Source organism: Triticum aestivum, chromosome 5A, assembly GCF_018294505.1.
Source record: "Triticum aestivum cultivar Chinese Spring chromosome 5A, IWGSC CS RefSeq v2.1, whole genome shotgun sequence".
NCBI classification, from domain to species: domain Eukaryota; kingdom Viridiplantae; phylum Streptophyta; class Magnoliopsida; order Poales; family Poaceae; genus Triticum; species Triticum aestivum.
In genome coordinates, this window is record NC_057806.1 from 419,530,139 (window position 1) to 419,543,143 (window position 13,005).

At 47.5% G+C, this 13,005-nt stretch overlaps 1 protein-coding gene and 1 pseudogene across 1 annotated transcript; both read right to left on the bottom strand.

The window, feature by feature from the left end:
* Positions 1-632: 632 nt before the first annotated feature.
* Positions 633-1,881, bottom strand: LOC123101337 (uncharacterized; annotated as a pseudogene).
* LOC123103716 (protein Brevis radix-like 1) lies at positions 1,782-7,683 on the bottom strand. The gene is made up of 5 exons (XM_044525390.1): positions 7,208-7,683; positions 6,595-6,989; positions 3,059-3,194; positions 2,530-2,960; positions 1,782-2,283 (listed from the first exon to the last, which is right to left on the bottom strand). The coding sequence occupies exons 1-5, from the start codon at positions 7,367-7,369 to the stop codon at positions 2,205-2,207; spliced, it is 1,203 nt and encodes a 400-aa protein (XP_044381325.1). The 5' UTR covers positions 7,370-7,683; the 3' UTR covers positions 1,782-2,204.
* Positions 7,684-13,005: the final 5,322 nt, after the last annotated feature.

The following is a 13,005-nucleotide window of genomic DNA, read 5'->3' on the forward strand; positions in this document are numbered from 1 at the left end:
GGCGTGCAACGCCACTGGCTCATCGACGACGCTGCTCGTGCCGGCGGCAAAGTCATTCCTCGTCGGCCTCACCAGGTTCAGTGGGCCATGCGCCTCCACCAGAATCACCGTCCAGGCACGCACCGCTCGTCTGTCCTTCCTGATCTGGGTTGTGTTTTGGCTTCATCTGACGGTCTGGAAAACTTGCTTTGGTTGTTGCAGGCCATGGGCACGATTACGGCGCCGCCGGCGGGCGCATGGAGGGAGAAGAAGAACTGTTGGCTGATGTTCTACCAAATCGACGGGCTCACGGTTACCGGCAACAGCGCCGGCTTGCTCGACAGCAGAGGCGAGACGTGGTGGAGCGATGAATGCAAACACGGTGATGATGTGAGAAGCCCAAGTCAACTCTTAAGGAATTTCTTTAATTCCTCCTTGCATTTGGCAAGTGCCTTTTGATTTATCAATCTTCTTCGGAGAGAAAGTATTTAAGGGTGTGCCTAGGGCACATCTAAATGTGTTTTAGTTATTGCACATCTAAGTGAGTGAATCAAGCATAAAGAAAAAAAGAAAAAAGACAAAGAAAATATTCACACGAATCTTAATGTAAGATCAATGATATATGACTTAGATGTGCAATACTTATGGCACATCTAGATGTGCTTTAGCAAAACTGAGTATTTAATGGTCGATATTTTCTTTCGGGGTTGTGTAACCTCCTCCTCGACGTCGCCGGCGACCTTGCTGCGCCTGCACCTCCGCCGGTGAGCCGTAACAGCCGGTGCCGCCTAGTGCTCCGCAACGTCGGCTGCCGCGCGAGCCCCGGCGAGCTGCTCGCCATCGTCGGCCCCAGCGCCGGCAAGTCCACACCGCTCGAGATCCTCTCCGGCCCCCTTGAGACCAGCTCCTCCCCTCCTACTGACCTCCGCGTCAATGGCTCACCCGTGGACGCCACGGGCTGCGGCCGTTTGCCGCCTCTGCGGCTACGCCACCTAGCGCGACGTCATCTTCCCGCTGCTCATAGTGCCCGAGACGCTCCACTTCAGCGCGCGCCTCCGCCTCGGCCCGGACGCATAGGACCCCTCCGCGGTTGACGCGCTCATTGACGACCTTGCGCTCGCTCGCGTTGCCGATGCCAGGGTCAAGGACCTCTCCGGCGGAGAGCGCCGGCGCGTGTCCATCGGCGTCGAGGCCGTGCGCGACCCCGCCGTGCTGGTGCTCGACGAGCCCACGTCGGGCCTCGACAGCGCGCCCGCGCTCCGGGCCAAGGCCGAGTCGCGCGGGCGCACCGTAGTGCTCAGCATCCACCAGCCTGGCGCGCGCATCGTCAATATGTTCAACGCCGTGCTCCTGCTCGCCGCCAACTCCATGCTCCATCATGGCTTCGTCGATGCGCTGCACTCGCTGCTCGCTGGCGCCGGCCTTGGCTCCATCTTCTACGACCTCGGCGACGACAGGGCGACGGAGCGGGTGGGCCAGGTGCACGGCGCGTGCGATGGGGGTGCGCGTGGCGACCGACGACGAGGTGCTCCGGCGGGAGCGGATCGGGGAGGAGTGTCGGTGGGAAGCAACTGTTTTATCACTGGCAATTTTGCAATAAAAACCCTGCTTTCCTGCGTATACGTACACAAAATCGTATATATGGACCGAAGTGAACCCCTAGAGCAAGTATATGGATGGTATTTAGGATATTTTGAAGTACAGTGACTAAAGTGTCAACCGGCTTAAGTTTTGGGACCTATAGTGAATTTTTCTCAAAAGAAAAATAGCAACCGGTTGGATTGTAGACGAATGGACGAAACTTAAAACGAACATTTTTGGGCCTGCTTGAGGCGTACGCCTTGGTAAGAATCTGACATGCTGACAGCAGTTCAGGTGAAAACCCACAAAAAATTCCAGCATTCCAGGTGGGGAATTGGTTTTGGCAAGCAACAGTTTCAGAACAGATGGTATCTCTAGGCCAATGACACAGTACGCACCCTTTCGAGCTACCCAACACAAACGAAGTTCCTGCGCAATCTAAAGCCAAAAACCATGCATGAGAACATGTGGATGGCCACATAATCAGAGCCTTGCAGATCAGTATAGTTCAGTTTCTCAAGACGCCTTCACCAGAGAGGGGGTAATGTTAGCTCAAACTGCAAATGTACAACATGGATCGACGGCTGGCTCATGTCAACGGCGAAGTTCTCAGTATTGTTTTCATCTGTGCTTCTTCTTCTGTCTCAGAGGTACTGTTCATGTATCCTCGCTCGGTTCTCTTCCCACCATAGCCTCGCGTGCATCTCGCTGAACTTCTCTCGGCTGCAAGGCAGAACAAGAGACATGGAATGATTGAGCATGTTGCCATGATCATAATTCATACCCTAGATAGTAAGAACAGGGCCACTGCCACCATTTCACCAAACTTGCATTGTCAGGATTAAGTTGTTATTCTGATTTCTGACTTCTTTTTCTTCCAATTTTAGGGACTTATGGACCGCCTCGAAAACTGCTCTTGGGTAATCTCATTCACAAAGAAATCAAATAAAGGCAGGACACAAGACAAACCTGAATCGAACACGGCGGAGTTCTCTGATGCCACCAGGCAAAGCCCGGATGGTAATATATACACCAGGCTGGTCTTCCTCAACCCATTCCCTCTCTTGGTCGCTTGCGTTGCTGATGGACACCGAGAGCTCATCGGACCTGTCAACCTCTTCTGGAGATGAACTCGTCCTCATCGACGCATCCATCGATGACGTTTCTGTCTTGGCCCCACTTATACTTGACAGCTTCGGTGTCGATGCCAGCCCCACTGAATCATAGCACTGGTGCCCATGGTGAGGGTGGAGACCGTTACAGTAGTGGTTAGAATGGTGCTCAAGAGAATCAGATGAAGAGTAACCCAGCGCTCCGCCCCCCGATGTTGGTCTCTGTAAAGAACGAGGCACTCGCTCCTTGTCCAGTGGTGGTGTTACCGGGCTGTCCTCCTTGGAGCTCTGTAGGAAAAGAAAGGCCATGAAACAGTGTAAAGGCACTACTACAAGACAGGATTTTAGTGATTGAAACAGCTAAGGATAAATTCAGCACGTCTCACCTCATCTTCAGACTTTGGAGTAGTAGGGAGAGGAACACTTTGATGGTTAAACCTCTGCACGTTGTAAAGTTCCATAACTTTGTCATAGTTTTCAGCCCACCATCTTTGCGCTTGCCATTTGTTGAACATCTCACGGCTGTCATACACCGTTCCATGCAGGAAAAAGTCGCAGCATGAGATACAGATGGAAACAACTTCTCATAGAGAAAGGTTAACAAGCATGCATTTTGTTTCCACTGTTGCTGTTTGTCTATGAATTCACTTTCCATTTATTTTTTATATGGTTACATTTTTTGTGTTGTAGCTTGTGCAAAACTTTGCATTGTACAGATCACATGGAAGGAAGATCCAAACTGTCACTTTAATGTACATAATTACAGAATAAGTAGTGAATCGATAAGACACGCTGGCTATAGCTGTATAGTACTCTACTTAATCACTGTATACAAAGCTGTGAAGAGTTATGAATGCATGGGAATTAAGTCAGCACATGGGCAGCTAAGAGATATCCTCCATGATCAAGGATCACAGAATAGAGTGTTTGCTTGCAGGCCACCTGCATGGAACGAAAAAAGAAGAAGAATGGAGTCTTTGCCTCCCAACTATAACATTCCAGACCAGACAAGGAAAGTTTTTCATTTCACAACTTATAAGCCCAAAATTGATGCTATTCCTATGCATCAGGGTTTTTTTTGCCTCATAAATCATGATGCCTGACAGTACATGTAGTTCTTTTATTTTGAAAGGGTGGCAGGACATGTAGTTTTTTTAGTTCCACTTGCATCTATGCAGAGCTCTGTTTCATCACATGCATACCAACAAGTTTAGACCCCATGTTCAACTGATACAGTGAACAGCTAACCAACTTCACCTGGCAATCTAAATCCAGAACAGAATATATGGAGATCCAAATTTTCCGGGTATTATGACACACCATTTAAAAGAGGGGAAAGATGGCACGCCATTTGAAAGGAAAGCCTTAGATGGATGAAATCTCAATATAAAATTAGAAACAATCTGTAAAGCGAGAAGAACTGAAACTATTCCATCCCTGTGATAATTGTACATCATGCTGATTGTCGAAGAGGTCAAAGGGCAGGACACACAAACAGAAGGAGATGGCCCACTACTATCAATTTACTGTGTTGCCCATGCTCCATTCAGAAAGAAATCACGAGTGTGCAGTGGTTAAGCCAATAGGTGCGTCGGCAGATCTGAAGCACATTAATCGACTGATCCATGCGTCAATGGAATGACAACTAGTGCATCCCGTGACAACGTTGGCAATCAGACTAATGTTACTTCACAAACTACCAAGTTTTGAATTGGCCTACTTGCCTTAGATCTAGACCCAGTGAACTAAACAAAACAACACCTGCACCCATGTTAAGATCCAGCTACTGTTTCAACCATAAAATACTATTTTATCCCTAATGATACTAGTGGGGGCCAATCAACATAGCTGGCCACAAGTAGCTCCCAACAAGAACCTTATTTTAACAATATTACTATGTTCACAAACAAATCTTAGAACGACTATTATAAACTCAATCCGAACACTACAAATTTATAATGAGCATATTTCACATGCACATTTTAAATTTATAGTGCCAAGACTAAGTTTGCAAAAGTGGTTTGTAAGATTGATTATGAGTGTAATATTGTTGGAACTAAAACTCTACACATGAGCAAAAATGCTTCCAGTTCGAGGGCCATGTTTGTTTGCTCTCCTGATAAGCCAGTGCAAAGAGACCCAACTACATATCAGTAAGACCACAAGCCAAGCAAATGGCCAAAGAAGAGAGAGGATCAGAACTTCTCTAATCCAACACTCATCTTTCCATTGAAGCTTCTTTAGGCCACAAGCCAAGCAAATGGCCAAAGAAGAGAGAGGATCAGAACTTTTCTAATCCAACACTCATCTTTCCATTGAAGCTTCTTTATTGACTACCCAGTTGAGAGGTAGCTTGTGGGCCTTTCAAGTCTATCCCTGTTAATACTACCTCTTCCAGGAGAGGAAGTGTCATTGCCAGCACAGCAAATGTATGACTCTGATAGCATAAAGTACAAATGTGCAACCTGGACTTGCCCGTCATAGTATTGGTAAGTTCAAAATTCATAGCCAGCTGATACACTGGAGCTGCTACACCTGTACCGTGCACAACTGACATGATCCCGTAAACTCTATAATGTATGAATCAAGATTCTAAATCTGACAACTCTATAACATGCATGCTGACACATCTAGAATTCAACTTGGCTGGAGCACATCGGGGGCTAAATTTAGAGTTGACAATTAGTACCATTTTCTGAATTTAGAGTTAACCCGATTGTTCTCATTAGAGTCCATCCAGTTGTAAAATTTAAAAGAACCAAGGATTTACTAACTATAGAACACATAGGAGTGGCAAAATAGGGTGGCAGATATATACTAGAATATTTTGTAGTATTGCACATTAGCAAAAGTGCTGCAGTCAAGAGTCCATGTTGGATGGCTCTCCTGATAACCCGGTGTGGAGGGACCCAACTAGTACATATCAATAAGAAGGCCACCAGCCAAGCAAATGGACAAAGAAGTGAGAGGAGCAGAATTTTTCTGTTCCAACATCTTTCAAAGTTTCAATTAAGCCTCTGTATTGGATACCCAGATAGGATGTAGCTTGTGGGCCTCTTTGTGTCTCTATCCCATGATAATACCACCCCTTTGGTGGAGAGGAAGCATCATCGCCAGCACACTAGATGTATCATTTTCATAGCCTAAAGTACAAATGTGCAAGCTGGACTTGCCCCCACATAGAACTGGTAACTTCAAAATTCATAGCAAGTTGATGCACTGGAGCTTCTATGATTCTAGGGTGGGCAATTCTAAATCTACCGGCTCCTCACACAACATGCATTCTGACACATCTAGACTTCGACCTGGCTGGAGCACGTGAGGGGTTAAATGAGGGCCTATTCTAAAGTCAATGCGCCAGATTGTTCCCGTTTACAGCTCATCCAGTGTGTAAAAATCTCAAGGGATTTACTATCTATATATAGGACATATAGCAGTGAGGAAAAAGTGTAGCACATATTTTTGTAGTGCATAATCCAAAAAGAATCCCTCTGTAAACTAATATCTTTAGTGATCTAAAACGTCTTATATTAGTTTACAGTGGTAGTACTTATTTAAAAAAAGGCTTAAACAAGAGGTTAACCAAGAAAGCCTTAGTCTCAAATGTTTAACTATTCACATTAGGCATTTCTCAAAGAAAATTGTAGTAACTCTGAGCACTGAGCAGTAAAAAAGATGAAAGATACTACTTGGAACTTCAATTCGTTGAGAGTTTTCCAACACATTGCGCTTCATCCTTCTGCATTTTTTTTACCAAATTTAACAAAAACATTTTTCTACTCTGAATGCAGGAGGGTCTCAAATCTCGATCACATTTTCTGAAAATGTAAACTAAGCCAACAAGGTATTTTCCAACCAACAATCAGAGTAATGCACTGGAGAAATGCAAATAATGCAGGCGCAATCGCGTAAGAGCACACACCTGAATCGGATGCGTTTGAGGTCATTGCCACCTTGCGGCAGCGAGACGAAGGTGATGAGGACGCCGGGCTCCACCTGCGCCACCCACTCCTTGGCGTTGTCCTCCTTGCCGCCGCCGCCGCCAGATGACATCCCGTCCTCCTCCTCTTCTTCCTCCTCGTCGCCGGCGGGGAAGTCGGTGCGCGCGCTCATGGATGGCGTGGCCTCCCCGCTGGAGCCGCCGCCCGCGGCGCGCCGGTAGGCGTAGTGGAAGCGGTCGGAGGCGTCGGAGCCCCGGAAGCCGCTGCCGCCGCGGTGGTGGTACGGGTGGTGCCGCCCCGAGCCCCCCGCGGAGGAGCCGGCGCAAGGCTTGCAGTGCCGGTACGCGCCCGACGCCTTGAGCGCCATGTCCTTGATCTGAACCCAAGAAAATCCCCCGTCAATTCAGTCCCACCCGATCTGATGATTACGCTCGAGACAAGATTCCAAAACCTAAAAGGCGTAACCTTCCAGACAGATTCAGACGACTTAAAAAATCCTTCGGATGAACAGAACAAGAGAAACGAAACAAAAAATCCAACATTTCAAGCAGGACTCCAGTGGCAAGAGATGCAAGCACAGTCCCGAGAGCCCACCTGGGCCGTGAGCGCCTTGATGGCCTGCCGGGCGCTAGGCGTGGCAGCGCCGCCCACGCCCGCGCCGGCATCGACGGCGTCCTCGTCCTCCGTCGGCTCGTGCAGCGGCGGCACCCCGCCGCCGCCGCCGAGCTGCCTGGAGCAGGCGATGCACGTGAGCATCCCGCCGCCGGCGAGCACGCACGCCCCCTCTGACCGACGGGCAGCGACAGACCCGGAAAGCGAGACCGGGAGCGGCGCGCGGCCTTAAATGGCGGGGCGGCACGTAGCGTAGCGCACGGACGGCGACACGGGCCACGACGTGGCGGACCGAGTACACGCGCGCGCACGCACACCCCTCCTCGCCTCCGATCTCGAGCTCGAGTTAAGGGCATTAATGGCCGGATTAGTATATCTCGCGGTTTTAATGGCAGCGGCCGCACTGCGGCACGAGCCAAGTGGGATTTAATTTATGGAGCGGCTGCCCGCCTCCACGCCGCATTGTGGCTCGACTGGATCGACGGACCCATCAATGTAATGTAAAGCTTCCCTGACACGCCCCTGGTGGGTGGCGGGCCCCCGAGGGGCCGCGGCCGTGTGGCCACTGGCAGGAGCAGTAGTACTCGCCATTGCCATTGCCAGCAGAGGGAGAGAGAGTGAGAGTGAGTAGTATCAGCGGCAATAGTAGTAGTAGAACTTTTTTGTTTGTTCGCGAGCGTGTTGTTTCGACGGAGGTTCGGGTCGGTGGTGGGTGAAAAGGGTGAGGCGAAACGTTCAAAATGTCGTGAGGAGTGTAATTTTTCCTTCATATGTGCAGTGGTTTCATATGGACTCCCGGTGTTAATTTTAACTTAAGATTCTGACTCTCAGATTCGCCTCGAGAGGCGTGCTCTCCAGCTCAAACGATCTTCTGAATCTCTTTTGCTTAAATATTCATAGGCTCATTCCCACCTTCGGCGCCTGGTTTTGGATCATGGTTTGATTGCCACCGTTCCCACGATGCTTTGGGTACTTGTGCCGCTCTAGACGCCTCCGTGGATTCTACGGATAAGCAAACTACAAGAATCGACCGTTTCGAAAAGACATGCAAGCAACCTCAAAACCAATAATGTCAAGAAAAGACATGTTCCCTCAAAAAAAAAAAACATGTCATTTAAGGGCATCTCCAACGCTCATGTTCAAACCCCTTTCAACTATCCGAACCATGGAAGTCATTTAACACGGGTCTGTATCAATCCGCAGGACAGTCTGGACATACTTTTTCTCGCAAACTAGAGACAAACGTGAAACTTTGCAGCCATTGGACAGCACCCACGCGGCCACGCCCGCTTCTGACCACTCTGGCCCACCCAAACCCCCTCCTCCCTCGTCTGCACGCGCTCCCGCCCACGCCAGCTGCCCCCATTTATGCCGCTGGTGAGTGGCCCAAAACGAATGCGACCTCTCACTGCCTCTGCCATTGACGCGACGCACCGGTCGAGGGCGCCGCCGGCTGCACATTCGGTAAGGACACGACTCCTCGCCGCATTCAAACGCCTCCATTAAACTCGTGTGGAAGCCGAGAACCCTACTCCGATCACACATCCATTCACGAGCGGGTCGGCATTAAACACAAGGTCGGGCAAGCTCCTCCCGTCCGCCCGCTATTTAAACTATGCCAGACGTCGAGCAAAAAACGCACCACACCTCCGCTCCCATCTCCTCTTGCACCATTTTTTTATGACATGATGTAGAGGTATAAACTCAAGCAATATGATGAAAACCCCATCTTTTTACCCTTGAAGCCAACAATACAAATACGTGCCTCGCTATCCCTACTTTGTCGCTGGGTGAGGACACCGCAAGATTGAACCCAAAACTAAGCACCTCTCCCATTGCAAGAAAAACCAATCTAGTCGACCAAACCAAACCGATAATTCGAAGAGAAATACAAAGATATCAAATCATGCATATAAGAATTAAAAAAAGATTCAAATAATATTCATAGATAAAATGACCATAAATCCACAATCCATCAGATCTCGACAAACACACTGTAAAAGAAGATTACATCGGATAGATCTCCAAGAACATCGAGAAGAACATGGTATTGAGCATCAAAGAGAGAGAAGAAGTCATCTAGCTACTAGCTATGGACTCGTAGGTCTGTGGTAAACTACTCACGCTTCATTGGAAGGGCAATAGAGTTGATGTAGAAGCCCTCCGTGATCGAATCCCCCTCCGGCAGTGTGCCGGAAAAGGCCCCAAGATGGGATCTCACGGGTACATAAGCTTACGGTGCCGGAAAAGTATTTTGGTGGACGCTTCTGGTCGTTTGGGAATATTTGGGAACTTATAGGCCAAAGATTAGGGTTGGAAGAATCCCATGGGGCTCACAAGCCAGGGGCACCCCCCTAGGGCGCGCCCTGAGGGCTTGTGGAGCCCTCGGGACTCTTCTGACTTCCTCTCCAAGTCCTACGTGTGTCTTCTGGTCCAAGAAAAATCATCATAAAGTTTTATTTCATTTGGACTCCGTTTGATATATCCTTTCTGTAAAACTCAAAAATAAGGAAAAAACACAAACTAGCACTGGGCTCTGAGTTAATAAGTTAGTTCCAAAAATAATATAAAATAGCATATTAATGCATATAAAACATCCAAAACAGATAATATAATAGCATGGAACAATAAAAAATTATAGATATGTTGGAGACGTATCATTCGGCAACTCGCCACTCCAAGCCAGATCGCGGTGGCGAGTTGCTCCAGAAGACACGCGAGGGAGCATGGCGGAACGGGCATGGTAGCTGCCATGGACGAGGCCAGACACCGTGCCATCCGCCGTTAACATTGGCGAAACCGCGGCCGGTCGGTGGAGAAAGAAACCGGCTATGTGGAGATCAACGAGTCAGTGGCTACGTGGTTTAAGGGATGTTTGGAAGCACAAGTAGTATCTCTACTTGGTGCAAAGAATTGGCTAGCATGAGGGAGAAATGCAAGCTCAGCATGTTGAATGATCCATGACAATATACTTTATTTCAGATATAAGAAAGCACAATCCATTACATTGTCTTCCTTGTCCACCATCAACCTTTTAACATGTCATATTTTAATGAGTACTAGCAATTACAAAAGATGTCCAAGATAGTATATTTATATGTGAAATCTCTCTTCCCTCAATATTCTTTCATGAATTGTTTAAGTGACCAATACAATGTTTGCTAACCTTCAATAAATTTACCACCTCTACTTCTTATATGTGAAGTCATTACTCCCCATGGGATAAGCATATGAAACATATATAATTTCAGATTTATTAAATTCAATTCATTCAACCATTTACTCATAGGATATATGTGAAGCACGTGAATGAATAACAAACTACTCCGAAAGATATAAGTGAAGATCAATGAGTATTTAAATAATTATTTAGCTATGTGAAGACTCTCCCATTTAATAATTATTTAGCTATGTGAAGATCAGTGGTGCAGTTCCAAGAAGAGCGTCATGGCAGGATCTACGTGTGAAGCGGAGTACATAGCTGCTTCGGGAAGCAGCAAATGAAGGAGTTCATATCCGATCTAGGTATCATACCTAGTGCATCGGGTCTAATAAAAATCTTTTGTAACAATACTGGTGCAATTGCCTTGGCAAATGAATCCAGATTTCACAAGAGAACCAAGCACATCAAGATACGCTTCAATTCCATCCGCGATCAAGTCAAGGAGGGAGACATAGAAATTTGCAAGATACAAATGGATCTGAATGTTGCAGACCCGTTGACTAAGCCTCTCTCACGAGCAAAACATGATCAACACCAAGACTCCATGGGTGTTAGAATCATTACAATGTAATCTAGATTATTGACTCTAGTGCAAGTGGGAGACTGAAGAAAATATGCCCTAGAGGCAATAATAAAGTTGTTATTTATATTTCCTTATATCATGATAAATGTTTATTATTCATGCTAGAATTGTATTAACCGGAAACTTAGTACATGTGTGAATACATAGACAATCAGAGTGTCACTAGTATGCCTCTACTTGACTAGCTCATTAATCAAAGATGGTTAAGTTTCCTAGCCATGGACAAGAGTTGTCATTTAACGAAAGGGATCACATCATTAGAGAATGATGTGATTGACTTGACCCATCTGTTAGCTTAGCACTATGATCATTTAGTTTATTGCTATTGCTTTCTTTATAACTCATACATGTTCCTATGACTATGAGATTATGCAACTCCCGAATACCGGAGGAACACTTAGTGTGCTATCAAACGTCACAGTGTAATTGGGTGATTATAAAGATGCTCTACAGGTGTCTCCGATGGTGTTTGTTGAGTTGGCATAGATCGAGATTAGGATTTGTCACTTCGATTGTCGGAGAGGTATCTCTGGGCCCTCTCGGTAATGCACATCACTATAAGCCTTGCAAGAAATGTGACTAATGAGTTAGTTGCGGGACGATGCATTACAGAACGAGTAAAGAGACTTGCCGATAATGAGATTGAACTAGGTATTGAGATACCGATGATCGAATCTCGGGCAAGTAACATACCGATGACAAAGGGAACAACGTATGTTGTTATGCGGTTTGACCGCTAAAGATCTTCATAGAATATGTAGGAACCAATATGAGCATCCAGGTTCCACTATTGGTTATTGACCGGAAGTGAGTCTTGGTCATGTCTACATAGTTCTTGAACCCGTAGGGTCCGCATGCTTAACGTTCGATGACGATTGATATTATGAGTTTATGTGTTTTGATGTACTGAAGGTAGTTCGAAGTCCCGGATGTGATCACGGACATGATGAGGAGTCTCGAAATGGTCGAGACATAAAGATGATATATTGGAAGGCTATGTTTGGACATCGAAATGGTTCCGGATGAGTTCGGGCATTTACTGGAGTACCGGGGGTTACTGGAACCCCCCGGGGAGTCAATGAGTCTTTATTGGGCCTTAGTGGGAGAGAGGAGGAGGCGGCCAGGTGGAGGGCACTCCCCCAAGCCCAGTCCAAATTGGGTGCCCCCCTTTTCCTTCCCTCTCTCTCCCTCTTCCTTCTTCTCCTACTCCAACTAGGGAAGTGGGGACCTACTCCTACTGGGAGTAGGACTCCCCTTGGGCACGCCATAGAGAGGGTCAGCCCTCCCCTTCTCCCATCCTTTATATACGGGGGAGGGGGGCACCCCATAGACACAAGTTGACAGTTGTCTTAGCCGTGTGCGGTGCCTGTCGGTGTCAAAACCGGCGGATCTCGGGTAGGGGGTCCCGAACTGTGCGTCTAGGATCGATTGTAACAGGAGATGGGGGACACAGTGTTTACCCAGGTTCGGGCCCTCTCTATGGAGGTGACACCCTACGTCCTGTTTGATTGATCTTGATGAATATGAGTGTTACAAGAGTTGATCTACCACGAGATCGTAATGGCGAAACCCTAAAAGCCTACCCTGTATGACTATGGTAATGAGTATATCCTTTGCGGACTAACCCCTCCGGTTTATATAAATACCGGGAGGACCTAGGGTTTACATAGAGTCGGTTACATAAGAAGGAATCTTCATAGTCGGTCGCCAAGCTTGCCTTCCATGCCAAGGAGAGTCCAATCCGGACACAGGTACAGTCTTCGGTCTTCAAGTCTTCACAGCCCATTAGTCCAGCCCATGGATAACAGGCCGGACGCCCGAGGACCCCTTAGTCTAGGACTCCCTCGGTAGCCCCTGAACCTGGCTTCAATGACGAGGAGTCCAGCGCGCAGATTGTCTTCGGCATTGCAAGGCGGGTTCCCTTCTATCCTGTAACACCCCCAGTGTCGGTGTCAAAACCGGCGGATCTCGAGT

What these genes read in the sequence shown, in the direction of transcription:
- LOC123103716 (XM_044525390.1), bottom strand. Translation starts at nt 7,369, where the DNA reads ATGCTCACGTGCATCGCCTGCTCCAGGCAGCTCGGCGGCGGCGGCGGG. An exon ending in CTCAAACGCATCCGATTCAG is followed by an intron (nt 3,195 to 6,594) that starts GTGTGTGCTCTT and finishes GGTGTATGACAG; the next exon opens with CCGTGAGATGTTCAACAAAT. An exon ending in CTCCAAAGTCTGAAGATGAG is followed by an intron (nt 2,961 to 3,058) that starts GTGAGACGTGCT and finishes CTTTTCCTACAG; the next exon opens with AGCTCCAAGGAGGACAGCCC.